Source organism: Aptenodytes patagonicus, chromosome 15, assembly GCF_965638725.1.
Source record: "Aptenodytes patagonicus chromosome 15, bAptPat1.pri.cur, whole genome shotgun sequence".
In the NCBI taxonomy this organism is placed as follows: Eukaryota; Metazoa; Chordata; class Aves; order Sphenisciformes; family Spheniscidae; genus Aptenodytes; species Aptenodytes patagonicus.
In genome coordinates this window covers 7,412,282-7,439,806 of record NC_134963.1, presented here as the reverse complement: position 1 = coordinate 7,439,806, position 27,525 = coordinate 7,412,282, and the positions used below count along the sequence as shown (strand labels likewise).

The 27,525-nt window shown below is 46.2% G+C and overlaps 2 protein-coding genes across 2 annotated transcripts; one reads left to right on the top strand and one right to left on the bottom strand.

Annotated features, from left to right (window-relative positions):
* Positions 1-4,356: 4,356 nt before the first annotated feature.
* Positions 4,357-11,568, top strand: HVCN1 (hydrogen voltage gated channel 1). Its single transcript, XM_076352630.1, has 6 exons — positions 4,357-4,419; positions 6,162-6,409; positions 7,009-7,113; positions 7,600-7,831; positions 10,753-10,865; positions 11,212-11,568. The coding sequence occupies exons 2-6, from the start codon at positions 6,197-6,199 to the stop codon at positions 11,275-11,277; spliced, it is 729 nt and encodes a 242-aa protein (XP_076208745.1). The 5' UTR covers positions 4,357-4,419; positions 6,162-6,196; the 3' UTR covers positions 11,278-11,568.
* TCTN1 (tectonic family member 1) lies at positions 11,502-27,450 on the bottom strand. Its single transcript, XM_076352629.1, has 15 exons — positions 27,262-27,450; positions 25,396-25,516; positions 23,186-23,316; positions 22,262-22,428; positions 21,764-21,851; positions 20,772-20,881; positions 17,692-17,712; positions 17,152-17,277; positions 15,986-16,111; positions 15,536-15,618; positions 15,047-15,187; positions 14,602-14,758; positions 13,417-13,542; positions 12,920-13,064; positions 11,502-12,326 (listed from the first exon to the last, which is right to left on the bottom strand). The coding sequence occupies exons 1-14, from the start codon at positions 27,428-27,430 to the stop codon at positions 12,921-12,923; spliced, it is 1,710 nt and encodes a 569-aa protein (XP_076208744.1). The 5' UTR covers positions 27,431-27,450; the 3' UTR covers positions 11,502-12,326; position 12,920.
* Between the last annotated feature and the right edge of the window lie 75 nt (positions 27,451-27,525).

Below are 27,525 nucleotides of genomic sequence, written 5' to 3'. Positions count from 1 at the left end.
GCTCGTGTTGATTGTTCCGTGTTTTGAGTGGGGTTTGCCTTGAATAAAAGTACTGCTTTGTTGGGACCGTGGACTTAAGAGGGTCGTAGCTGAGGACAAGACCAAGATCCTCTGGTTCTTAATTAAAGAACTGTAAATTCTTGGCGAAGAAGGACAGTTAGTGAACTTTACAGCTGCTGTCTGTTCCGTGTGCGAGGCTGGGTGGACACGAGCTAAAGCAGGTTGGATTGAAGGTGATGGGTGAGGTGCGGTGCCGGCTCCGGGCAGCCGGCGCTCTTGCCCTCGGCAGGAAGGCACCGGCACCGTTGGTCTGTGTTCTCCATCCGCTGCCTCCGCTCTCGGGTGCCTTGTTTAGAAGTCAAATGAGGTGGCTGGTTCGGTACCGCCGGCCCGTTCTGAAAGGGCTGCAGTGATGAACTGCTGCTGCTTGGTGGGATCTGGTTACGAAGGAGGAGTTTCTGTCACTGAAATGCCCAGCCCAGCTAAACCAGCAGCTCTGTTCTGGCGTCCCGCTTCGCAGATGAGTTTCCCTTCGCTTCTGGAGTGAGCTGAGCTTTTTTGACAAGAATGCATTTTCTGGGCAGTCCCCAGCCATTGATTTTACGTTTTAATGTATTTCTCTGCCAAATCAAAGAGCCTTTTTCCTACTCTGAAGCCTTTTTTTTTTCCCTCCCTCTAAAGCTAATTAATCAAACCGCCTCTTGGTAACTTTTGATGAGCTCATTAGATTAAGTGTCAGAGATTGCCTGTTAAAGGCTTTCTCGCAAATTTACTTTCACCCTTTAAATCACATTTGTGGTTTTCTTTATAGCTCTATAATTTTTCTCCCTCCTTGTAAAATAGTCACCCGCGTGTCTTTTATTGATCTAGTGAATAATAGAGCACATGTGGAACCAGTTTTTATTTGACTTGTATCTAAAGGCATGCGTTAACCTGTCTCTGCAACCATTAGCTCGCCAACCATTCTACGTGTCACCGTCACACCTTTTTCCTCTCTGACTTGTTTTTTCTCTCCTCAAATGCAGTTTTAGTGACACACGTGCCTCTTCTGGGCTGCATTTTCTGCTTGGCTGCATTCCCCTGGGGTGGTTCATGTGCCTCGAACTCCCCAGGTGCTCGGTGTGAAGGAAGTCCCATGGCACCGTGGTGGAGGCAGACAGGTTCCTGTTCCGCAGCAGAGGCAGGAAGGAGAGAAGACCTGCTGATGTCACTACGGGCGGTGATCAAAAGTTCAGAGGCACCTTTTATGGCCATTCATTGGGGTTGGGTTTTTTGATCAGTGGAGGGAGAGAAGGAGCAGCAGATGCCGATTTCCTATTGTTTTTCAGTACTGGTACTTGTAGGAACGTCTAGTTTACGCACGGAACGGGCAGAACAGCATGTGAGCCTCCTGAGGCCCTTCTCCCCGCAGCCCCACCACCCTGCCGCCCTTTCCCGCTGGCCCAAAGCTTTGTAGAAGTTGCAAAGGGCAGACTGTAGCAGGGAGGGGTACCAGGCCTTGCTGAAGAGCTCCACAAAAGGTTGCAGGAAAGTTGTGATAAACCCAAGCTCTCTTCAGTCCTCATCTTGTGCCCTTTGCAGTACACCACAGTCCAACTTAAATGTGTTACTCCGGAGAAGAGTGGCAAGATTTGAGGCACTATCTATCGATTTGGTGTTACTCTAGATAGTGGTGTGTTTCTCTGAAATGAGTCCTCTTTGCTACCTAGCTGTCGAAAAGCTATTTTTCAGCACAGGTCATCTTTGGTTGTTCCTGGTTTGCTTTAGGATGTGTCGGTGCTATTGTGGTTTTCAGTCCTGAGTTGTTGGGTGAAGCTGCGGTACTTTAAAACCAACAACAAGACATTAATTTTGCTTGCCGTGTTAAGACCTGATCCCCAACGCTGCTCAGGATTTTCGGGCACACGAGTCCCTGATGTGTACGATGTACTTTAAGACCCAAATTTAACCTCTGAACGATATTAATTGTTGAATGAGAACCGGATCTAGAAAAGAACATTTTGGGGGTGCAGCAGCATCAGGCCCCTGTGCATTGTGAAGCATTGGGACCCCCACAGCCAAAGCGCCTGGGCTGTGGCGGGGCGTTGGAGGGGGCGAGGGGCCGATGCGGCGTGCTCGAGGTGGGCTGAGCTACCCGTGCGCTGGCCCGTAGGCCCCCGAGGTGCCACATAAAGCAGTTCTTCCTCAAAGTCGTGGCTTGCAAGGTGTGACACAAAGCATGCTCTCCTCGGGGATTTTGGGCAGCTGGTGAGTGCCTGAGGTCGAGCTCTTTCCAAGCAGTCGGGTTTTCTACCCTTCCCACTTCTGTTGAAAAGAGGGGCTTGAGCCTCAGGGGTTTCAGCGTTGGAAAACATTCTTTCTGGTCTCTTGTTTTCATGGGCATTTGTGTTTAAGTTAAAAAAAGCTCTTTTTCTTTGTAAGATGCAGTCCTATCCCTTCTTCATTCCACTGGCCATCGTCTGTCTCTGTTCCCCTTTGATGTCAGGCGACCGGCACTGACACCCGGCCGCACCAGTCCCTCGTATGCTGGAATTTAATGGCTGGGGGCCAACACTGCCCCAAGGCTGGTTCTGACGTCCTGCCCTGGGGGCACGGCAGCCGCTGGCAGTCCCGTGGGTGGCGGCGCTGAGCGTGGCACTGGGCTCCGGACTCTGCCCCAGTGCTTTGGGGAGTCCGTGGGCTTCACGCTCTGCAGCTCAGGCACATGGTCCTGACCCCATCATCCCAGAGCAGAGAGCTCAGACTGAGATTAACAGACTTGGCTTGTGAAAAAGTGTGCTATTACCGTAAAAAGAAACGTAGCAATCAGGAGTTCAACCCGCCGGCAGGCTGGGAAGAGGTTTAAGGTGAGGCCCTGGGGCGAGGCTGCTGAGCTCCCCCTGCTCCAGTCCTTTAACGCCGGATTCACTCTTAAATCACACCCTGGGCACCAGCCTGGTCCTCACCAAGAGCTTTGCAGCTCTGCTGGCAGCATCTCCTCCCGCTAGACAGCTGAGGCACCTCGCGGATGTGGTTAACGTGCAGTTCCTCGGAGCTCAGTGTGCACATACTGATCATTGGGATTTTAGTTAAATTCTGAGAATGAGGTTTCGCATTTGTGATCGCCCTGGTAGCTCCGCTCAGCAGCTGTGCTCAGAGGCCAGGTGAGCCTGTGCTGGTGCGTGGTACAAAGAGGTCTCAGCTCATGGGGGAGCAGAAGCTGGCTGTTTTCTCCTTAAAACCTGTACTCCTTACTGAAAAGGGGGTCGGGTCTGTTGAGCTCTCGGGAGAAGAGCTGCCATCTGCAGTTCTGGTCCTGAGCTGGTGCCTTCCACCATTAGCTGATTGTGTTGGTGTTTACTGGAGTCAGCTGAGACCAAAATGCCTAAATTAGCTGGAAACTCCCAGGATAAAAGTCCTCCCTGCTGCTGCTCCAGGGCTGTGCCTTTGCTGTCCTACTCCTGGGTGCTCAGCTGCTCTCTGCAAGTAGGTGGTTTGGGGTGATGGTCGAGGGACAGGGGTTTCAGAGCTCTGGGAGGGCATTGCTTGTGCTGATTCCCCATCACCCCGGGCAGGAGGACAGGGACGGGCCCGTGCACTTTGGGACTGAGGTGCTAGAAAATGTTCAGGTTCCAGGAAAAGTTTTAGGCACTCTCCAGGAGGAAACCCTTTCCAAGAAACAAATGTCTTTAGGCTTTGAAAGTGTAAACATGGAGCGACACCTCTTCATTAGGGAAGAATTAGAAATATTTCAGGTTTGTCCTAGCAGAGGTGCGAGAGAGATGTGTCCTTGATCCTTTCTGCAGCTGAGTTTGCTCAGGGCACTTCCAAAACCAGCTCGTGTTTGAAAGACAGAGGGGAACCCTAAGCAAGAAGAGGCTTTCTGATAACGCATGAGCCTGTAAACGGAGGCAGGTTAATCGAGGCCTAATTTCTAGGGTTTACACTTTTGTAATCCTTTTGATCCCTGGACCTTCACCTCCTTTGTGGGACTAATCTGTGCCCCCGCTCAGCAGCCGAGCTCTTGATCGCAGCAGAGGCTCACGATTTCATTTCACGCCTATCCTGGATGTCTGCTCGGTCTGTCGGGCGGGCTGGGGGGGGGAGAGGGGGCTGATTAAAAAAAGTTTAAAAACAAAAAAAAGTTTAAACTCCATTCGGCCTGTCCTGTTCCGGCAGCTTCCGCTCAGGGACGTATCGCAGCGAGCCTGGGGGAAAAAAGCCGCAAAACGGGAAAATGTCGGAGCGGGGAGTGAGGACCCCGGGGATGGGGACCCCGGCTCGGGGGCTCCGGGACCCGCTCGGAGCCTTTTCGGGAGCTGGCGGGGCTGGGCCGGGGTAGCGGGGCCGCCCCCGGCCGGGGGAGGCGGGGCCGGGCCGGGGGAGGCCCCGCAGCGCCGGGGGAGGCGGAGGGCGGCGGGCGCAGCCGGGACGCGCACGGTACCGGGGCCTGGGGGGAGAGCGGGGCCGGCCGGGCGGGGGGGTGGCTGGGGCGCTCCCGGGGCTTGGCCCGGTGAGTGCCTGCCCGGGGCGGGGGGGTTTGCAGCGGGGCTCCCCCGGGGCCGCTACGTCCTTTCCCTCGGGGCTCCCGCCGGGGCCCGGGGCTCCGTCCCGCTCCGGGAGGGGGGAGCCGACCTGGTCGCTCGGGTCCGGCGTTGCGGACGCGGGGAGGCTGGGGAGTCCCAACCACAGCCCGGGTCCTGGTCACTCCATCGGCCGGCGACAGCTCCAGGCCCCGAGGCCCGAGCGAGCCCAGAGGCCATCCCGCAAGGGGCCGGGGGGCTCGACGCCCGGGGCAGCTCCCGGCGGGGCTCCGGTGGGCTCTGCTTGGCGCCCGGCGGCTGGGACTGAAGGTGCTGCCGCCGTGATGGCAGCGTGGGGCCATCTCCATCCCCTACAGAGGGTGACGAGGCAGCCCGGAGCCCACGTACCCTCCAACAGCCACCACTGCTGTGACCGGATCCCACCGTGGCCCCCCAGGACTTGCAGGGAGCGAGGGGAGGGAGAGCGGCACGGAGGCACGGGCAGGCCCACGGCAGCTCCAGCGGGCCAAGAGCAGCTTGTGCTGAGCTCCCCGGCCGGCTTTGGCCAAGGACAGATGCACAGAGAGCTGCCCCACCAGGCTTGGGGATGTGGTTGTCTGCCGGCAGCGGGAGCGGTTTTCGGCAGCGTTTGTGGGCCAGGCAGTCTCGCTGGGTTGCCCAAAGAGGAAGGGCGAGCTGGTGGGGCTACAACAGGAGAACATGAGAGCAGGTGCGGACAGAACCTTTCCTGCAGCCGTTCTCAGTGCCAAGCTGCAACCGGGATCGTCTGCGGGTTTGGGGATGGTCCTGTCCCTCGCTGGGTGCCCACAGGGACGGGCTGAAGCCGGGATGCCTGGGGGTGAGGTCGGCTCTGGAGGATGCAGGGAGAGGAGATGGGGGAGGACAGCATCGCCCGCTGGCCAGGCTGAAATGCGGGGATTACCTGTTTATTTTGCCTGCAAAGGCTGAAATAATAGTGGCTCCTGATGTTAATGAAGGGAAATTATGGCTGTTCTTCAGCTTGGTGGTGTGGCTGGAGGGTGAGGAGGCTCCAGTTAGCCCAGGGGCAGCTGGGCTGCCACTGCAGCCACCTGAAGGGACAAGGGCAGCTCTGGGAGCACAGTGGAGGGTTTGTCTCGGACCCAATGCTAACAGCAGCCTGCCCCAGCGTGTAGGGGATGAGAGCGCAAATGAAGGGGAGGAAATCACCTGCTTCCAGCTTCTGAGCGATAACCTCCATCGATCAGTGTCTAATAGAAACACAATGGCTCTTTCCAACAGGAAATCAGCAGCTGCCTCCTCTTGCATCACGAGATGCGAGATAAGGGCTGGCGTTTTTTTCTCCTGTAATCGATGCTTTGTTTTGAGATGTTTGAAAATACCTCGCGAGGAAGTTCCTCGTTGTAGAGCAGCAGACAGGGTGCAAACAGCAGTGGGGAGGGTGGCGGGGGCTCTGCGGGCTCCGCGTCGCGCCGTGGGAGGTGATGCAAAATAAGTGGCACCACCGTTAAGCAATTTCCCATCAGTGGGGCCCGTCTGGCCAGCTGCATCTGAACGAAGTGTCACATTCTTGTCATGCTCGCTGTGGTGAAATGGGGGAGATTTTGCATCCTTGGTCAGCCCCGAGCGGGGAGGTGACGCTCTGCTCTTGTCCCTCAGACGTTGGCAGGGTGATGCCAGCTTGATCCAGAGCCATGTCCAGGTACCTGAAGCACTTCACTGTGGTGGGGGACGACCCCGTGCAGTGGAGCAACGACTATCAGAAATGGGAGGAGGAGGAGGAGGAGGAGGCAGCTGGGGAGAATGGGGAGAAGCAGCCAGATTCGGAGATCAAGCTGGAGCCCACCAGGAGCCACGTCTCCTTCCAGGACATGATGAAAAAGCTCTTCAGCTCCCACAGGTTTCAGGTGAGGCAGAACAAACCCAGGCCAAAGGGAGATGAGGGTGAGATTTGGCCAAAGGCACCCGTGACAGCAGAGTTTGATGTGGGATAGAGCTCAAGGCGGGCTGAGAGCAGTGCCGAGCTTGTGAGCACTCACGGTGCCTGCAAGACCGGCTGCTGCCTCTGAGCTGGGCTGTCCTGTCGGAAACAAGCTGTTCCACAGTGGGCACAGATGTTTCCTGAGTGGCGACAAGCCTCGGTGCACACTCGTCACAGCACCGGCAGAGGCATGTGCTGTCCCCCAGCTCGAGCTCCCCGAGACCCCCCCACACACACACCAAGCGGTGGGAAACGGATGGGTTTGGTGGGGAGCCAAGCAGTTTTGTGTGGGCGAGACTCTGCAGGAATAACCCACTGACCAGGGGCTGCGGGAGTGGGAGTCCTGGGTGGGAACAACAGAAAGCTCCATGAAATGCAACCAGCTGAATTGGGGACACAGGGCAGGGTCCGGCCAGGCACGCTATGTGAGTGTTGGGGCATGTTTAGCTGAAGGCTGCGTCGGCTCTGCTTGCTGATCCGCCCCTGTTGGGAGAGGGTTTCACATCGGTTCTTCTCCTCCGACAGATCCTGGTTGTCTGCTTGGTCATCCTGGATGCCTTGCTGGTCCTCGGGGAGTTGCTTATGGACCTGAAAATCATCCATCCGGACAAATATAATATAACCCCAAAGGTAAAATGCAGGGAGGTATCAACGTGAACCATGATTTCCCTCTTTTTGGTGTTCAAAGCCCACTAGATAGGACAACCAGGCAGGCAGGACCTTGACCTTCAGCCTTGCCGAGCCAGCAGTCGCAGGCACACAGACAAAGGTCTCGCAGGGACTCGTGTGACAGCCCTGCAGTGTGCAGGGCCGACCTGGCTCGGCTCATGCTGGTCTGTGCAGCAGCTTCATGTTTCCCTGGGCTGCAGCAGAGCTGAATTGCTCCTGCCACTCTTCTTCTGGTTGTCTTCACACCTCCTGGTCTGGCTTACCCAAAGTCGCTGGCTGCCCTGCTGTGCTTGCTCTGGTTGTCCCTTAAAGCAGAAGAAAAGTCCCCAGCCCGCCTTGTAGAGCCAAATCAGACGTGCCCTCAAGCAGTGGAGGTTTTCCAGCCTGCCCCACTCGCATGCACGCAGGAGGTGTTCCTGGCCTTGAACTTGCCCTGTCTCTTCTCAGGTTTTCCACTACCTCTCCCTTTCCATTTTAACCATCTTCCTGGTTGAGGTGGGGTTTAAAGTCTTCGTCTACCGCCGAGAGTTCTTCCACCACAAGTTTGAAGTGCTGGATGGGATTGTTGTCATTGTGTCGTTCATCCTCGATGTCGTCCTCATCTTCCGGGAGCATGAGTTTGAAGCTGTCGGGCTCTTGATACTCCTGCGGCTGTGGCGGGTGGCCAGGATTATCAACGGTAGGTGTGCACGGCTAGTCAGGAGCTTTCCCTGGTGTGTGGGCTGGATTTGCCAACCTTACCTGAATTATCTGGGCTCATGTCTTTGTTCCGTTCTCAAAGCCATCTGCAAGACCCTGGGGCCTTGCTCTCCCAGTGAACTGAGAGTTTTGCCCATGCAGTTTTTGTTGCTGGAGTGTGGCCTTAATTAGGCCAGAAGGTTCTGCACATGGGTCGGGGCAATCCCAAGCACAAGTACGGGCTGGGTGGAGAATGGATTGAGAGCAGCCCTGAGGAGAAGGACTTGGGGGTGTTGGTTGATGAGAAGCTCAACATGACCCGGCAATGTGTGCTTGCAGCCCAGAAAGCCAACTGTATCCTGGGCTGCATCAAAAGAAGCGTGACGAGCAGGTCGAGGGAGGTGATTCTGCCCCTCTACTCCGCTCTTGTGAGACCCCACCTGGAGTCCTGTGTCCAGCTCTGGGGCCTCCAACATAAGAAGGACATGGACCTGTTGGAGTGAGTCCAGAGGAGGGCCACGAAGACGATTAGAGGGCTGGAGCACCTCTCCTATGAAGACAGGCTGAGAGAGTTGGGGTTGTTCAGCCTGGAGAAGAGAAGGCTCTGGGGAGACCTTACAGCAGCCTTCCAGTACCTGAAGGGGACCTACAAAAAGGCTGGAGAGGGACTTTTTCCAAGGGCATGTAGTGATAGGACAAGGGGTAATGGCTTTAAACTGAAAGAGGGTAGATTGAGATTAGGTATAAGGAGGAAATTCTTCACTATGAGGGTGGTGAGGCACTGGAACAAGTTGGCCGGAGAAGTTGTGGATGCCCCATCCCTGGAAGTATTCAAGGCCAGGCTGGACGGGGCTTTGAGCAACCTGGTCTAGTGGAAGGTGTCCCTGCCCATGGCAGGGGGGTTGGAACTAGATCATCTTTAAGGTCGCTTCCAACCCAAACCATTCTATGATTCTTTGGAGCAGCAATAATCTGCTGCTTGTGTTGGTGCAATGCCTCAGTGATGGGGGCACAGCAGCTGGCCTGGGCTAGCGGAGATGCCCAGCTCTAGCACAGCAGCATCAGGCACGTTCCCCTAAAAACAACCCGTAATCTGTTCTTGCATCCCTCCCTCCTGGAGGGGGATGGCTCGCGTCTTAAGTTTGCGTTGTAGGATCCTTTTGGCAATGTTTTAACAGGGGAGCAGGGTAAAACCCTGCCTTCCTGAATCGACTTCTATAGCAGAGTAGGTTTTACTGCTCTGATGTTCTGCTGTGACTCCGTCATCCCCTCCAGGGATGCTGCAGGGAACATCTTGATCTCACTCTGGATCTTTCTTGCCTGGATTCAAAGGGTTTACCATAAAAAGAGGAATATAAAATGTCCCCAAATCAGACTTTACTGACTCTGCTGTTGTAACTGTAAGTTGTGGCAAATAGATGTAAACTCAGACACTTCTGAAGCAAGTGTAGCTGGAAACATTTTCTTCCTTCTCGGGGAAGGAATCTGGGGATTAAAAAAAAATGTGGCAATGAGAATATCCCTAATTCCAGCATGAAACCTCGGTCCAAGTGCTGTCCTGTGCCTACGAGTGCACTTCTGGTGAGCGCTCTGTACTTGATGCAGCTCTAAGTCTTGTTAGTTGGAATAAAAGGAAAGGATGGCTGGGGCCGTGTCCATCACCTGCAGCCCCCAGCTGCCATTTTCATGGGGAGAACGTGCCCGATCGGTGGCAGTGGCCGGGAAAAGGGAAGATGTGAGAGCAGCTTGTGGTTCTTTTTAGTTCGGAGTGAAAGTCAGAGAGAAACCGGATTCGTGTGCAGCTGTGTGAGCCACAGGAACCTCGGTGTCTCTTAACGTGCCGTTTTACAGCAGAAAAGCAGTGTTGCATTTACAAGTAAATCTCCTTATCCTTGGGTGCTTCTGGTTTCCCTCCCAGGTTTCTCGCCATGCCCACCTGCTTGGAGCAACAGAGGGGATAAACAGAATCTGCCCCAAGCTTCGGGTGTTGTGTGTCTAAGCCTAGGCACGGTTCGCTGCCTTCAGTCACTGTTGATTGATAGGGACGGGGTTACAGGCAGGTGGGGACTGTTTGATGTTATCAATGCAAATAAGCAGCATCGCTGCTTTGTCTTCAGAGAAATGAACCCCCAAACCCCAAGCCTGCTGCCTGTAGCACTAGAAACACAGGCACGCATCGGTGCCTGCCTTCGTGCACGTTGTTCTGTCAACAGCCGGAGGAGAGCTCTGTCGGGTAGGAAGAACGTGATGTTCTTGATGCTTTTATCAAGCTATTTATTTTTTCCCCCCCCTCAGAAAAGGGTGGGAAGAAAATGCCTTTGCTGTGGGGGCTGAGTTCACACGTAATAACCTAACAATATTTCAGTAGAGAAGCGACACCTCTGCTGCAATGAGAAACTGTGTGCCCTTACTGCAGCTGCACCAGGTAAAGCCAAAACCTTAAGGACCTGATGATGTGCCATGTCCTGTTACACCAGGCAGGAGCGATCGGCCCCGGGGGTGGACGAGCCTTGTGCCCCAGGCTGTGCTGTGCACTGCTGTTAGAGCGAGGCTCCCGACTACTCCCCAAACCAGCCGAAACGCAGCCTCTCCTTGCAACAAAGCTGCCAGTTACATTCCCCCCAGGCTCTGCCGAGGGAGTGAATTCAAATTCAGGATTTGAATGACAGTCTGACTGATTAATTCAGCTCGGAGGCCAGACTGCCTCTTCCCAGCAGAGTATTGGTATCTGAATCCCTGGGGTGGCCAATTTAAAACCCACCTCATTACAAAAAGCACTTGGGAAGGGCGGTTTGAAGATGACAGAACCAGAGCTCGAGAGGAACACGTTTAACTCCTTGAGTACAGACCCTGCGTACTGTTAACCTCCTGCTAGTGGCTGTTTTACATTGTAAAACGAATCCACTGTGAATTGTTTCACAGGAATAATTTTATCGGTAAAGACCCGCTCTGAACAACAAGCGTCCAAGCTAAAGCAAGCAAACCTGAAACTTGCAACAAAGGTTGAACAACTGGAACACAGCTGTGTAGAGAAGGTAAGAAAACACTTCTAATTTAAATAAGGTTTACCCGCTGGCTGCTCCCCAGGACAAGCTGGCTTGCGATCCTTTTGCAAGGTTGTCACTGTCAGCTTGGTTTCTTCATCAGAAAGTTGTGGGGTAAGCTGGGCTGAAGAACCACAGCCTCGCCTGTCCTGCCCGTGCTTCCCTTTGCTGCTTCTGTGGCAAAGGAATGACAGCTACCTCTGTCCTACTTACTTTAGCCAGGTTGTCCTGTTTTACTGCAGAGAGATACCTTAAAATAGTTTCCCAGGTTCCCACAGACCTTCCCACTGCTGAAATGTAAGAGCTGTATTAATGATTTGACTTTCGTCTCCGACAGGAGCAAGAAATTGAGAGGCTTAACAAGATATTAAAACAGCATGGACTCATCAGCGAGCAAAAATAGGAGGCCAGTTTTCCGAGGTGGGGAAGTCTGCCCTGGAGAGTGCAGTGTTGAAATCTAACAGTTTGACCTGAAAGGTTTTCCTGTCTCTTTGCTTTCTCTTGTATAGTGTTGTCTATAAACATTTTCTATTTGACAACACTTTGATTAGATCTTGGGATTGCAGAAGGAGTTTTGCTGGAAAATTAATCACGCGTACTCCCTGTAAACAGTGATTTCATAAGACCTTTCTTGTACAGTTGTAAAGTCAAAACTGCAAAATAATTTAATAAAGACACATCTTTACAAGCTATACATCCACGAAAGTACCCCTTATTTTAAATAATTTCATCTTTCTGTGATAACGTTCTTTTTTTGCAACATCTTGTAGAACCTTGCAGTACAAACGATAAGAACCCAGGCTGAAAAGGTCGTTTCTTCTCTACAAGCGACTGTTCATCATTAGTACATCTCTTCTTTGCCAACCATTCTTTTCATATTGTTGGTAGTTTCCTCATTTCTGTTGCTGCTTGTGCCACTTCGTTATTTACATAATGTTCACTTCAAAAATACCAACATACCACTCCTTTAGTTGACAATCAAATCGGCACCAAAATAGAGGCAAACATGTGCCATCTTACGTCAAACAATGCCTTCTTCTCAGCAGCGGATTTGAGTTCTGATACCAAGTTCTGTCATCTCTTCTTCCATTTTAAGTGTTCGTTTGCGGCCCACTGGGCTACAAAGTTCCTTCTGCTTCCACAGCTCATAAATCAACACATTAAAAGAATTAGAATATGTACGAACAGATGTAGGTGAGTGGACTGCTGGGAACAGTTAGACTCCAGAAAAGCTATTAGAAAGCATATTCTAAAGGACCAGGCTGGTGTTTGAACAAAATGTGAACTTTTTCAGGTATTAGAAGGTCCCTGCGGTGAGACTGTTTTATAGTTGAAGAGTAAGATTCAGTAAGTGGGAATTTTGGAAGGCGTTGACTGTAGCAGGCGTCTCCAACTGATTTCAGCCAGAGTCAGCTGGAAGGGTCATTGAGCTTTTCTGAAAGCATCGCTTAACTGTTCGGATTTTTCAAGAAAGGTAATTAATTAGTGGTTTGGGAAAAATAGCTAGAAATATATGGCTTATTCATCTATGAAAATAGATAAAGTAGAGGCCTTATCTAATAGCACAATTACTTTAATTAACAATTTAGCTCTGCTGTTCACAGAGTAAAGAAGCCTAGTTTCCTACGGTGCTGTACTGTGTCCCTGTGCTCTTCCCTTCCCCTCCTGCCTCCACACTGCTAGGCAGGCAGCTCGGACTAGTGCTACTCCAGAGCATCCGATGCACTGGAAGGCTGGTGACCGTGCATGTGCTGACTGGCCAGCCAGGGCCACCATCAAGTTCATAGTGCAACCTTTTTCCCTCTCGGCAGAGGTATAACTGGGAACTCTCCACTGATGTGGGTTTTTTTCTGCCCTAAAGCTTCTGAGCACCCTCACAAGGGCTCACCCTTTCTCTCTTGGCCAATTTTAACTCAGTGTATCTACAATTTAGAAGAAACTGATGGCCCACCACAGTGACTGGATAAACCTCGCTTCTTTAGGAAGTGGACTAAAAATCAGAAAAAGCAGAAATAATGGCTTTTTTCTTTTTAATGCATACTTACCTTAGACAAACGGAAAGAAAAAATCAAAGGGTAACTTGGCATTAATGGTGGGCCAAGCTTTATAGCCTGGCTCTGCAGGTGAAGAAATATCAGTGAAAACAACAGAACTTGTTATAGGAATAGTCCTTTCCCTTCCTGGGGGAAGCTGCAATGAAAATACAAATGGTCATTAGCTTCGGTCTTCTCTTTGTATGACTACTTTGCTTGGACTGGGTTATATTTTCAGCTGTTATTTGCAATAAGGGTTGGGTTTTTTTTTTTCCACATACAGTTCCCTGTTTCTTTTCATGAATGATGTATAGATTTTTACTGAAGCGTGTTTTGGCAAGCAGCCCACAGTTGTGTTTGAGTTGGAACAGAAACTGTTGGGTGCAACACATTCTAATATGAAGCGTTACCTTTAGATAAAGAGATTAACTGGGTCACTGTCGCACAGCTGATACCGAAGCAAAACGAGCCATTCTTTTTATCTTAAATCCTGTAATTTAATTACGTACCTGCTTCAATGTGGTGGTAGTGATCGTTGCTGTAACGTTCACTATTCTGGCTTGTGGATTGACTAGGGATCCGTATTTAGTCCACTTCACCTCTATTTCAAGTGATACTGGTATTTGGCATGAGCTCTGAAAAGTGTTATAAATTCTCTCATTGTCTGACTTGTACAGAAGCAACCACATTAATTATTCATCTTATTAAACTGGCAGAATGCCCCCAGAAAGCTTGCTCCGGGAGTTACCAGAGCAACTATGCCATGCCTGTGCCCTGGACTGCTGCCTGTGCAGGCAGCGCAGGTGCTTGCAGCCTTGGCTCAGGGGTGTCCCTGCAGTTTCTCCATAGGTGACAAACCGACTCTGTAACTGCACTTCAGGCAGGACTGTTCTACCTGAGTAGGGCAGGACTTTGGATCTTAGTGATAGTGCTAAGCTGGCTCTTTTTAGTAGGAAGACTTAATTTCAGTAATACCGCTGGGACAGTAGAAAATCCTTAACTCTGCCAGGGCAGAATTTTGAAGCCTACGATCTTAAATATTTTTAGGTATTTCTTCTTGAAACTTGAACCAAGTTTCTGGTTACAGAAATCATTCACTGTTTAGTTGCAAAAGCATGCAAGAAACCTATATACAAGCTGTCATTGAGGGGGTGGTGTCATTCAGCACGTGCCAAACAGCACTGCCTACCACCACTAGCAGGGACCGCGCTGCATCGGGAGGAAAAGAGCTAGTACAGAAGATGTTAAGAATAAATGTAGTGTTTGGGTCACTCAACTATACTGTTTCTGTGCTTTAAAGGATTCTTGCTATCTTACTCTAACGTGGCATAAGAGCACCAAGGAGAAACACCGATTCTGTTACTTCACTCTTTTCAACCTTACCTCTTGTGCTTCACTCCCTCTGAAGACCAGACTCTAAACTGCAGCTAGAACTCATTTTGTACATAACATGTTGTCCTGATCCGTAACTGAGGTGCCCAGATACCAGCTTGATTAAAAGTAAACCCTGTCTTCTACAGCAAGAGTAAAACTCCTCATTTGTGAATATTCCAGGAGGACCTTCCTGCAGTTTGTTTCTGCATCTTTTTCCCCATAGGTCTGAGAAACCTAAGCTGATGCTGCAGTACAGGTACAGATCTTGGGAGAGAGGACAGTAAGAATGAAGGGGGTGGTGGTAGTGGTGTAACTTTCACCTGTTCTGAGGTGTGGAGGTGAGTTATCGGCACCCAGTCGAGCACATCCTGGGCTTGAGAATTTCCAAATGAGGCCACGTATTCAGGAAAGCTTTGTCCCTTCAGTAAATCTAGGAGGGTCTGAGTCAAAGGCTGGCATTTCATAGCTGCAGTAATTCTTCCAGGAAAAAAAAAAAAGATGAGTTAAAGCAAAATCCATTTGTTTGGCACAGTAATAATTTCTCCTTGCTCTCATGCACTGTTCAAGCCTTCTGGCTACAGTTGCTAATGTACACAATCTTTTCAAGAGAAAGACTGTTGTTAATTAAATTACTTTTTTATATAATTAAATACTCCTACAGCAGTATAAATGTCCCAGGACCCGAACAGATCCTAATGGAAAGGGTTGTCAGAGGGTTAAAAGCACTAAATCAAAAAAAAAAAAAAAAAAGAAATGTTCTCTTACCTTAACTTACAGCCCGATATCATGTTATAACCAAATAATATTGGGGTTCTGGCTCCCTGTGCTGCCAGACAGTCCTGGTTGGATGTACTTTGCAGAAGGGTAAGTTGACTGTATTTGTTAGTATTCTGAATGATGCCAGATGTAACACACGGTTAAAGGGAAATTCAATACTTGATGTATATCATGAAGAAAGAATCTTTAATCATATCCTTAAAATACATCTGAAAATGCTATAACAGCTCAAGACTCCTCTTACACTGTGAAGAAGCGCTAGACTGTACAATGAAGGTCTAAATCTACCTCACTAAAAAGTCCCAGGAGATTGCAGTCAGGATTGAGTCACTCGCTACTTCTAAAACATAGCCAAAAAAGCACACTTTTACTTTTCTTAAAGAACAGATACATTTTATAGATGTCCATGCTAGAAAGCATTTGTGAAGACGGACCAGAACAAGTGCTGCAAACAAAATTTCAACAGGGAAAGGATATCCTTGTGGCCGGAAGCCTGCTCTTACAGGCAGTCCAACAACATAACCAGGATTACCACTGAGTGGAACTGGCTTTGTATTTACCTGCAATGCAAATGTACAGTATTAGTTCTTATCCTGTACTGAAATAGCTGGAAAACACAGAAACATTTAACTTATTTTAGGATTATTAACTGCCTTGAACAATGACAGTAGTAAGACTGCTCTGTAAGACTGTAACAGTTCTCTAACATTGGGGCAGGCTTTGCTTTCACTGGATACAGTTATACAGAGTCACAAGATGACTCTTCTAAATGTGAAAAACAGACCTTTATTGCCCAGTTCTGAAATGCCACCTCATTTGTGTATCCACAGCAAGTTACATTTTACCTCGCTGCTAACAATTCAAGTTTAATAAGTTTTGTAATTAAATGTCTTTCAACAAGTCATCCGTAACATCTCTAGAAGTTACCTGAGTAAAGCTGATTTCAAAGCTCTGCTGTATTGAAAGTGCTTCTTTGCTAATTGCCCCCAAGACAAAAGAAGCAGCTGCTTCTATTATTTCTCCTGTGTCTGTGTATGTAATGTGATAACTCACCTGAAAATTAAACATTTTAGATATTAATTAGAACAAAAACATAAAAGCATGAAACTAGAAAAATGGAATTTAGAACTATGTTTTCTTTCTTCCTTCTATTGTTTTCTTTCTTCCTTGCTTAAGAAACACTCAGCTACATGGCAGAGATATACTATATCCTCAGCTGTAGTAAGGATGGGCCCAGAAAACAGGAGGAACTGAAGTACTGCTCAGTACTAGCCAATGACAGTGGCTAGTCATTTTACAATGATTGTGCATTAAAAACACAAAGACCTGCCTCTATATCCAAGGTAGCATATGCTTTTATAAGCACTGACACTTAGGGACTGATTAGACACTTTCTCTCCAGATGCTGATCTAGCTTTCTCCTACAGATTAAGACACGTGGCTTGGAAACACTGCCTATTTATTCTAGTTTGTCACTCATTTCCTGTCTGCAAAGGAAGAGAGTTTCAAGAAGAGCAAGAAAAAAGCTGTGGTCTGATCTGACAGGCAAAAATGTGACATTCACAAAGTAGCCATGTCAGCAGATTTACGTATAAAGGACATGATTGTTACCAAAACCAAGCCACTGATTAGCAATGGTCGGAAACGGATCTAGGGTTGGAGCCTCTTAAAAATCTGACTTCTTGATAAACCTCTGCTAAGTATAACCCCAATGTTCATCTATTTAAGATGAAAAGATGAGATGATTTGCACTGTCTATTCCTGCTTCTGCCACCACTGTGCCTGAAGTCGTCATCTCTCAAGCACAATGTAGATTCTAAACTCATGTTACTGTCTGTTATGTCATATACACACAGTAATAATAGAAAAGGATTTCATCCTGTCTCTGTGTTATGTTGCATATAGTTATTATTTTGTGGCAAAACACTCTCTTTTATCCCAAAGTCAGTGTTTCTTCTGCCACATTTGCTTTGGAGATGTCACAGTATGTGGAAACTGTGCAAGGCCTTTCTCACATCTTTGTGAATCAGAAATTATTTGATGCATACATGCTTTCCATCAAACGTGAGGAGGAAAAGAACTGTCATACCTACCCCAAGAACTATATTTATGCACAGTTCATCCAAAATCATAGGGAGCCTGAGGACATCACTACCATTAAGTAAAGTCCGCATTCCATTCAGAGACTGGACAACTATGGACTGGACAGTAATATTAACCTGAAAAACAAATTCATGTCATTTCTGAATAGTATTTTTGGCTTTTTCTGTTTTATTATATTTGCGACCCTTCTGGGTTCCGTTCCACAGAGGCAGCAGTCAATAATCCTCTGAACAACTGCGGTTACATGTATTGCTGAAGTTCAACAAAAGGTTCTATTTTTAAGTAACTAGAGTTACTTAAAAAAGAGAGAGTTTTGTATGAGGGGAATGCATCAGGCTTAAATATTTGCAGGTAGCATATTATCTTGGAGTTGCTAAGTATCATTACTGATAGCAAGTGATTGATAGAATTTTTTTTAATTTAAAGATTAAGGATAAAGTCCCTGTTCTGATGAAGTCAGTGAAAAACTCACTGACTGTAACTAAGAATTTTGCCCCCAGCTGTTCCAACTAAGTTAGAACGATACTTACCATCTGACTTGATTTGGGTACCTAGAGGAGAATAAAAGAACAAATTCAAACAATAGCAAAGGTATAACCTATTACAAGTAGCAGTTAAGGCTTAACTGCTTTGCCTATGTAACTCTCTATTATTGCAATAACTTTTACATCATGGAAGTGATTGGATATACACTACAGTATCCAGGCAGTGTGAAAATAACTGCTATTCTTTGTGGCTAGTAGGCAAAATCTTACAGTCCAAGCCTCTTCTTCCCCTGACAGTAAGTGGAAAATTTTTTAGTGACTTCCACCAGTTTTCCATCAGGCCTAGCTTTGACTACGTTCCCAATAAATATGCAGTGCATTCAATAAGTAGTAGATGAAGCTAGTGTTTCCCTTGGACACTCTATTTGGAACTCAGCTAAGAAACACTTAAAAAGTTTACTTGCATCAGAAAGGTGACCCGAGAAAGGCATCTCAGTTTGGCATGACTGTTACTGTGCATCATATCGTTTGACCTATTGAGGGTGTCAGAGAACATTGTTCCTATTGCAGATCTGTGCAAAAACACTTGTAACTATTCATAGACTGCCAGTTTAGGAAGTCTGCCAGGCTGCTCGTACCCAAAGAAATGAAGAACTTTTGTCGTCCCATTCAGACAGTAATGAGTCGATAGTTTCACGGTCTCTAAACAAAGAAATGAGAAGCAAGTATCCCTCTTGTTATACAGCACATGGACATGCACAGTTGCCCCACTGGAAAATTTCCACCAAATTTTCATGGAAAGGCAGAAATGTCAGACCAAGGTCATCAATCAGGCCTGCAAAATACTCACATAGAGCACCATTTTGTCAAAAGTTTTATTTTTGTGACTTCCCAATGAGTGTTTGATTCACATCTTTGGGAAGGGACCAAAAATTGGACTCTGACCATGAAGCAAGTTCTGCAGAATTATGACAGGATACAGAGACCAGTCTGCTCATCTAACATCACAGCAGAGAATACATTCCTATGAGCTGCAGACCTGAAGGTGATGCAGGTAAAGTCTGTCACACACTGTCACATATTTATATCAACATCCTGAGGTACGGCTTAGCCATCAGAATCAGCTGTATGAATAAAAGTGCTTGTAAAGAGTCGTCCTTCAGGGAAGCATGCTGGTTCTGACTAGAGTAGAGGGAATGATCACCGCTCCTAAAATTCTATTTATCTGTGACTAGGGTGATGAATTATGTTTCTGTAGGTCACTGGCAGACAGCACTCCAGCCTCACTGCTGCCTCCCACTGACTCATCCTCCCACCAGCTAGGGAGGCCAGCACGGGCAGGCAGCAGCGCGTTGCTTTGGCAGCTGCACAGTACGCACTAACCATAGTATGAAGCATTGCAACGTTACGAGTATCTATCTCGATTGAGGGTTCCAAGCACCCCAATGCCCCTTGGGTCTGCTGGACAGGCTAGGCTAGGCAGCAGAGATGAACTGCAACAATTACAGACCTTCATATCACTCAAGTTGCCCAGCCTGGCAGTGAGTATGGGCTCACAACGACGGGGTTTTTCTGAAGGAACCGCTGTGCCAGTCCTCTCACCGGGGGCTCCCAGCAAGCCTTCCTGGGTTGATGTGTTTTGCCATTTCTTTTGCCGGCAGCTCCACCTGCTGGCACTTGAAGGGCTCCCTGCTCTGCCCTGTGACCACCCTGTCCCCAATACCAAGTCACTTCTCTATTGTCACATCCCATCTTCAGCTCCCTTTGGGAAGGGGAGTTTCCTACAGATCACCTCTAGCGTCTATTCCAGCCTTCTCCAGTTCTTGCATCTGATCCTTCCTGAATCTCCAATGTACCTTGGACAGAAGTCTGACCTCTCCTAAGCTGGGCCACTGTAATTGGCAAACAGCACGTGGGTAATGTGTTATGTACTGTTCCAGTGAGGAAGGGGAATTCATCTTTTAATTCAAAAACATTCAGCTGCTTGGAGCCTGTCCTGACACATGCTTTTTATTTTCTGGTTCTGCAGTCACCAAGAACTCTAATTTTGGGTACACATGGAAACACTCAAAGCCCTTCTGAGGCAGAGTGTTTTCCACCTGTTCCACAGCGGGATGATAAAAAGCTAACATTTGTGAACAACCCTTTGCTGATTTCAATGAGGTCCTCAAAGATGAGGAGAATGATCCCACCTGTGAGAATGTGAACTACTTTGTGGGCTTTCCTTTACTGTTGATAGCTTTGGAATCTGTGAGGAGACTGCAAGGGGTCTTTAAGCAGTGACTCACTTTGGAGTACTAATTAAATTAATTTAAATAATTACATATATTAAAAACATTTTAATGGTGGAGAGTATGCTGTTTCTTGATGACCTTCAGCTTCTGGAAGGAGCTATCAGGTTAAGGTATTATGTATTTCAGTCTCAATTTTGCGTGCATGATTTCTTTGTCTTCCTGAATATCTGTAAAGGGGATTTATTTATACATAAGACATCATCCTCCAGTTCAAAAAGGAATGAAAAAGTAAGCTTAGCTTTGAAAAATAACCAGACTGGATTTGGTAGTAGGCTGGATACAATCAAATTTGCTCTCAGTGGGGTAAAAAGTCATGTTCTTTGAGAAATATAAGGAAGGCTTAGCATGCATGGGCAATACCTCACTATTAAAAACTGAGGCTTGTAAGAAAGGTATATATGCAGAGGATTAAACCTTACAGGTTCTTATTTAAGTACAAAGGTTTACCAACTCTTTGAAACCCAGACTTCTTAGAATTATGCTCTCTAGTAATAGGCTTCTTGGAAAAGCTTGAACATGTACAAAAGCATAAAACTGCTGCCACTGCAGCAAGCGCTAGCTCAGTGATACAAGCTTGTCTCTTCAAGACCATTTTTTTTGTTGCCTAAGCAGAGAACAGTAAATGCTTCTGTTAGCAAAGCTTAAAGTAAAAACACTTCCAAAGGCTTTCTGTATAAAAGTCTGTTGCATAGAGATTTTTTTTTCCCAACCCACAATTTAAAAATCCAAATAAAACACCATATCCTTTAGTAAATAGAAGTTACTTAATTCTGGAGATGCAAAAAGATATGTAATATCAACGGTCAGCTATATGTTTCAAATCATACTTACGGCTAAAATGCTGGAGTTGATATAGAACAGCATACTAACTGCTTGAATGTTGCCACATTTTTCCACACTTACTGATCTAATGCATTTTGTAGCCTGGTTTACTAAAAACCCTGGAAAAAAGTCACAAAGTATTACTAAAGGAAATTAAAGAGTAATTATGAAAAGCAGAAATAAAAAACAATATAAGAACCTCAAGTATAACCAAAAGTGAAGGTAAACGTAATTTCTATTGCAGATAAGGTTTTATGTGAGCTATAAAGAATGATACATTCTTAGATTTTCCAGAAATGCTATGAGACAAAATGTTACTTCTTAACAATAGAAGCTTAGTAAAAGCTAGAAGACTTATGACTTTGTTTTTGAGATCTCCTAAGATTATTTTTTTTCTTTCACAAGATACTTCAGTTTTCCTATGGTCGTCATCATGATTGTTATGATACCATATTTAATAATAACAGTGGGTTTTGGAAAATGCAGGTGTGTGGTTTTGGTTGTGGCTTCTCCCCTCCCCCCCCCGATTTTCAGGAAACTGTGTGAAAGGTTAAAATGTAGGGCTCAAGCCTGCAAGTCTGACTTGACTTGCATTCCGGCTGTGAAAGGAACCTCATTGTACCAAAGGGACACCTTACAAAGGTTGCCCAGTTAGGTCTTGCTTTGTGGAATACCCTCTTCCCTCATGGTGTCACCCTTGTACTATTTTATTAAACCAATTATGCCAAATAGGATGTTTTATTGTTGGATAAACAACCCATTAACAAGACTCTCAAAGATTTACATATCTAACTTTGAATGTGTAATATAGATGTAACGCAACTTCCAATCTATGTCTAAAAAAAACCCCCAGAGAAACAGAAGCTGCTTGAAAAACATTTGTTCATGAATCTTTATCTGAATTTACATTTGTGTGTGTGCCAATTTACTGACTGATTAAGCTCAAGTCAGAGCAGAATACTCTAAAGTAAATAAACCGGAATTCAAATGTATTTTATAACCTGCAGGATTCGCATCAGAGCACCAAGAGGAGACAACAGGACTAGGTAGTCTTAGAAATGCATCCACTGTCTGTATAGGAACACCATACTGCCAAATAAAACAACATATTCAAGTATATAGGTGAGTTTCAGTCCATGGAAAGTTCCAGACCATTTGCATTAACAATAAATCTGAATAAAAGGAGGACTTATTTCCACTATATCTGTCAATACTGTATACTACTTTGTGCATCAATTCCTAAGCCACTGCTAACAGCTTTATGTTTACAATAGCAAAACAGCTACTTATTTTTCAAAGCTCTTAAAAACCTAGTTCACTTTTTAAGTAAGCTAACGCAAAACGCTACACTTCTTATTTTTACATTTCTATATTTAAAGACAAAAATAAAGTTTGTCTTTTCCAGAAGAACTGCATTTTTTTTAAAAGCAGATGCAAACAATGCTCACTTGTTCTTTTATGGAACAATCTAATACTAATTGAATCAGATAATTATTTACCTCATAACTGTAAGTTTCATTTGCATCAGAAGGATTTTGAGCATCTGTGTTCATATTCCAGCTGTCAGGCTCAGCACTGAAAGAAGCACTTCCAAACTGTTTAAGCAACTGATCAAAGTTTTCCGAAGTAGGCATTTCAGGGGAACTGAAGGAAAATGCTTGTTTATCTGTCAAAACATTTTAAAGAATGAGATAACTTTTAGGATAAAAGATACAGAAACAGTATTTAGTAACAATTTTTCCTTCTGAACTTGTTAAAGACTCGGTTACAGAAAAATATCAATGCAACTTTTCTTTAAGAAAAGCTTTCTCTTTTCTTTAAGAGAAAAGCTAGGTGGTATCTTAATTCATCATTTCACCCAGATTCATGAAAGCACAAACTTAAACTTAAGGAAAGAGGTAAGTCCTTTTCTTTCAAAATCACATTTTCTAACAGCATATGTTCCAAAACAAAGACATGCCAATTAGCGTGTACTATAGCATTCAGATGACTACTGCACAGTCATAATTAAATTAAGAGAATATAGTACTGATCAATTCTGACTTCCCTGCAAGTCACTTCAAAGCTGGGCATAAAGGATTTGTATCACTGGTGACTATTACATAGTTATAGTACCAGATCGGGAAGGAGTCAGTTTCCCATGAAACAACTTTAAATGTGATTTACGGAGGATGTTAAATTCTTTACAAAAAAACCCCAAAAAACGTTTTTTTTTTTTTTCAACAAAGACGACTAAGAGATTATAAGATGTTTTAACTCCATAGTTTCACAAGTGAAAAGATTACAACATACGGACTGTGAGCATACAGAATAACCAGTTTTCTGACAGGTTTAGTTACTTTTAATTTTAGTCTGTTTCTGGTACCTAAAGAGCTTATAAAAATAACAGCACAATGCTTAATATTGGCAACAACACTACTTACAGTTTGTAGCGTGAATGCAGAAAACACTGGGATTGACTTGGTCAATTAATTTAAATATCCTTTCTGGTGGATTTGCTTCAACGTCAAGTGAATATATAGCAGCTTTCTGACTACAAAGACGGCTGTCACCTCTGCAAACAGTAATAATAAAATCAATGATCCACTAGAAGTTAGTATTGACCATATTGTAAAGTTCTTTTCATGTATTGAGGCAGCATCAAAAAAAGCACTAAAGAGATTATTCTTCTTAACACAATTTGTATAGCAATTGTGCCTTCTTAGAAGGTTTATATTGTTTTATACTGTGTGCTTAGTAATAAATAATAGAGAATTCTCCAACATGTTTTATCTAGCAGAGATAGCAGTGTGAGCTGAGCAGGAACATGAAGAAAGGTAAGAGACAGACCAGGGGAAAGGGAAGAGCCTGACAGTAATAACATTAGAGCTAAAATGACAAGTTGGATGGGATCCATATGGTGTGAGACACCACAAATGCAGGGTGCACCACAGGCTATACACAGCTCAGAAGCACTTTTATTTATACAACACAAGTGGGAAGTTATGACCTTTAGGGTAACATGATGGCATAGACCAGAAAAAAGGTCAGTTTCGTGAATATTGGAATAATATTCACTGGGGGGGGGGGGGAGTTCTACTTGAGATGCACGTAAAAGAAATGGCAGAGTGAGAAACAGGGAGGTGAAATAACCCATCCAATCTAGGAAAAGTATTTGTAGATGTGCCATGGGTTCATCAACAACAGCCCAGAATTGCAGTAGGCTGCACAGCGAATGTACCAGTTCATACCCTGAAGAACACTGGTGTGTCCTACATACTAGAAATACAAGATGATGATCCTTGTGAAACTGTTACTTAGGCAGAGTTAAAGCAGTGAAGGACAGATACTGAAGAAGTGAAATGACTTTCAGAAATTACTTTTTTAAGCATGGAGTTAAACTTTTCCATGAGGTGAACCATTTGTTAGTAGGATCACATCATTAATCAAACATCCTTCTTCCTCTGTTTCAGAGACCACATAGCCTCTCACTTGTGATCAAACCCTTCCAGTAACTAACACAATTATGCAAATGTATATAAATCTAGATGTAGATAATGAGATCCACAATACTTGCGGTCATTGAAAATCCCATGGATTTTCATGCAAAATGAACATTTTACAGAAAAGAATTTGGGGAAAGAAAAACAACTTTATTTTATGCATTTCTAGTTGACAAAGACAGAATAGTCACCTGAGACAATTAAACTATCACTCAGGAAGGCGTCTGTTAGACCTTTCTGATATATATAAATATCTATAAATGGGTAGCAGTAGTCATTGTGTGCAAGAACAATAAGAAAAGGTAGTCTGGGATGACTGCTAATTCAAATTTCAAAGCACCGAGAATAAACCCCAGTGTTCAGATTGGCATAATTTATGCAGAAAGTGGGTTGAAGAACTGTACTTAGTGTTCTGAGAAGTCACCAAGAGATTTTTACATTATGATTTTGAACTGAGCTTTCTTAACTCCCTTTTTGAGAAGATTAAATTGGGTGAAGGTGTTTTCAGATAAACTGTAAATAGCAAAGAAACAACTATTGGCATTACTTTATTGATATAAGGTTACATTTCTCTGTTTGTAAAGTGACAGACTGGCAGCGAGGCAGCAGGTTGAGATGCTGACTTGTAAAATTAGGATCAGAACGATGCTCACGCTACTTCATTAAGCCCTGAATTGATCAAGTTTCTAGCTGGTATCATAAACCGTAATGAAAGAGGTTACTGATAAATTGCTGATGACCCACAGAGGTGGCCAGATGGTCCCATGGTATCAGCTTTCTTAACTTCCAGACACTGCATTATATTGTTGAAAGTCTAAAGATGCGTTGTTCTTCCCCCAACAGAAGGCATCACCACCTAAGCGCCCATAGACAGTAGCACAGTGAAAGAGGAGAAAAGCAAGGAGTGTGAGTTTAGAAAAGAGGGAATAAGTGAATGAGAAACTGGGGTGGGAGGCCAATTTGCTGTTCTACCTGGTTGGGGCCAAAAGTTTACACTAGTCCAGGAAGGACTGATGAAAGGGTAAGCAGGAGTTAGGATGGCAGGGGGGAAGGGGGTTAGGAATCGGTAAGAGGAGAGGATAGGGCCCTTACAAATGCATGCAGCAAATAAAACAGGATTTTGTATTTCATATAGCTATGTATCCACTTACGTGACAATAGGAACTGAACATGTAGTAAAGAGACTGACATCTGCTGCACTGCAATCAGGGTCACAGCAGCAATTTACATCACACTGTGCCACCAACAGATCACAAACACACAGCTTGGCAACTGGAGGAGAGATTTAAATTAGAATTAGAATTGGAACTTTACACATTACAGCATGTTCCCTAACACTTTCATTTTTCACCTCGCCTTATCTTTGACAATGGTCAAAAGTCTATATCCAAATTCATGTGCCTTTTTTTTTTAAAGTCATTTTTAAAAGCCATCTTTTCTGCTACTTAGCAAATCTATTTGGAACAAAATAACAAAACCAAGGGCATACTAAAATCTGCTGGTGTGTTCCCTGTGAAATCAGAAAAGCAACTTAATAGGAATTTTGAAGGTATGAAAATATACTCAGCTCTGCAGAGGAAAAAAAAAAGATACAAACCAGGTGTGCTTATCTACTTGTTTCTTTTTTTTTTTCCCCTCCAATAAGCTGAAACATTTTGATAGAGCAGTGAGATGTTTACAAGTATTGAGCATGTCCCAGGGTCCAGTAATGTATTTTTCTGATGTGCCAACATAACCACAGTTGACTTCTTTGAAATTGTTTTTTCTCTCTGTCTTTAGATACTGTGAAATATTGTAATAATACAGAAAGTAATTGCTAGCAATACTGTAAACTGTCTTGATAAAATACATTTGGCAACTTCTTAAAACATTCTTAGGTTTTCAAGTTTATAAATTCAAAGAACAGATATTACTCTACTGAACTGTTTAGGAAAGTTGTTCTGTAATAAATCTAAACTTAAGAATAGCACAGAATGTAGAAAATGAAGACCAGTGCTCCATAGGCAAGACATTCAAAGAACACTCATTTTCATAACTACTGCTTCTTTTATTTCAACTTGACTGTTGCCCACTTCTCTCTGGCCTCCTGGATGCTCTCTGACCATCTGAACAGTATCCAGGTATTTCCTGGAATCTCCGAAGTTCTGACTGTTCTGTTAGCTGAGTTTAGCACTGGAATCCTTAGCTCACCTTGTAAACAAGAGAAGTTTAAACATGGGTGATTAGATTGCACAGTTATGTCTCTGAGATAAGGGATTTAAGTCTCTTTTCCCTAAGGAGGCATGCACTAGGACAACATTTTTAATTTGGCAAGTAATCTAGGGAAGCTGAACCAATGGCAACAACATTGGGAAGTCAAAAGTTAAATAAAAGTATACCTGCCAATTAGAAGACAGTAGGAAACACCTTCTGATAGCACAGTAACAAAAATATGTGATCTATATTGCCATAGCACCGCTACATATCAACAGAGCTGGGGATGAATTGGGAGTCTTGGGGCAAACTGTGTGCACATCCAGCTCGGTGTGTAAGCGGAGATTTCCAAGCACATCCAGGGTGAGCCTGGGTCTCCTCTGCGAGGCCAAGCTCTGCCCTGTGGGCTCAGAGCAGGGTGCTGGGTGGGCAGGAGAGCCTGCCCTCCGTCAGCGCCGACTCACGGGACTGTGCGTGCTGGGACCAGCGTGCCCAGTACCCGAAGGCTGCGTAGGGCTTGCTGAGCCTGCCTCTCTGAGGAGGCTCCGAGCCCCGGCTGGAGCGGGGTGCTGTTAGAGAGGGGAGCTCAGAGCAGCACCGCAGCACAGCCCCGGCAAATGCCCGGGGGACCCCAGGGAGAAGCAGGGCAGCTGCCGCGCAGGCTTGTCCCAGCCCCGGGCGGCTGCAACGGGAGCCGGAGGGGGGGCGAGGGCCCAGCGACGACAGGAGACCCGAGAGAGGCCGTGAGCGGGGCTTCCCTTAGCCCGACAAGAGTCGCCGGTGCCCCGCAGACCCCGCCCCGCAGCGCCTCACCGGGCACCCACCGTCCGTGACCGGGGCCGGCCCGCTGCGGGGCCGCGCCCGAGCGGCAGCGCGGGTCTCCGGTGGCGCCGCGGGGCCCGCCGCACTGGCCGTGGGCTCCACGGTCGGCTCTGCTGCCCGGAGCGGAGGCAGGAGGAGGAGGAGGGTCCCGAGCCTCAGCGCCGCCGCCATGGCGGCCGCTCCCGGGCCGCCCGTAGCAACGGCGCGGTTACCAAGGAACGCGGAGCATCACGGGAAGGGCGTGTTCCGCCCCTCCCCGGGGCGTC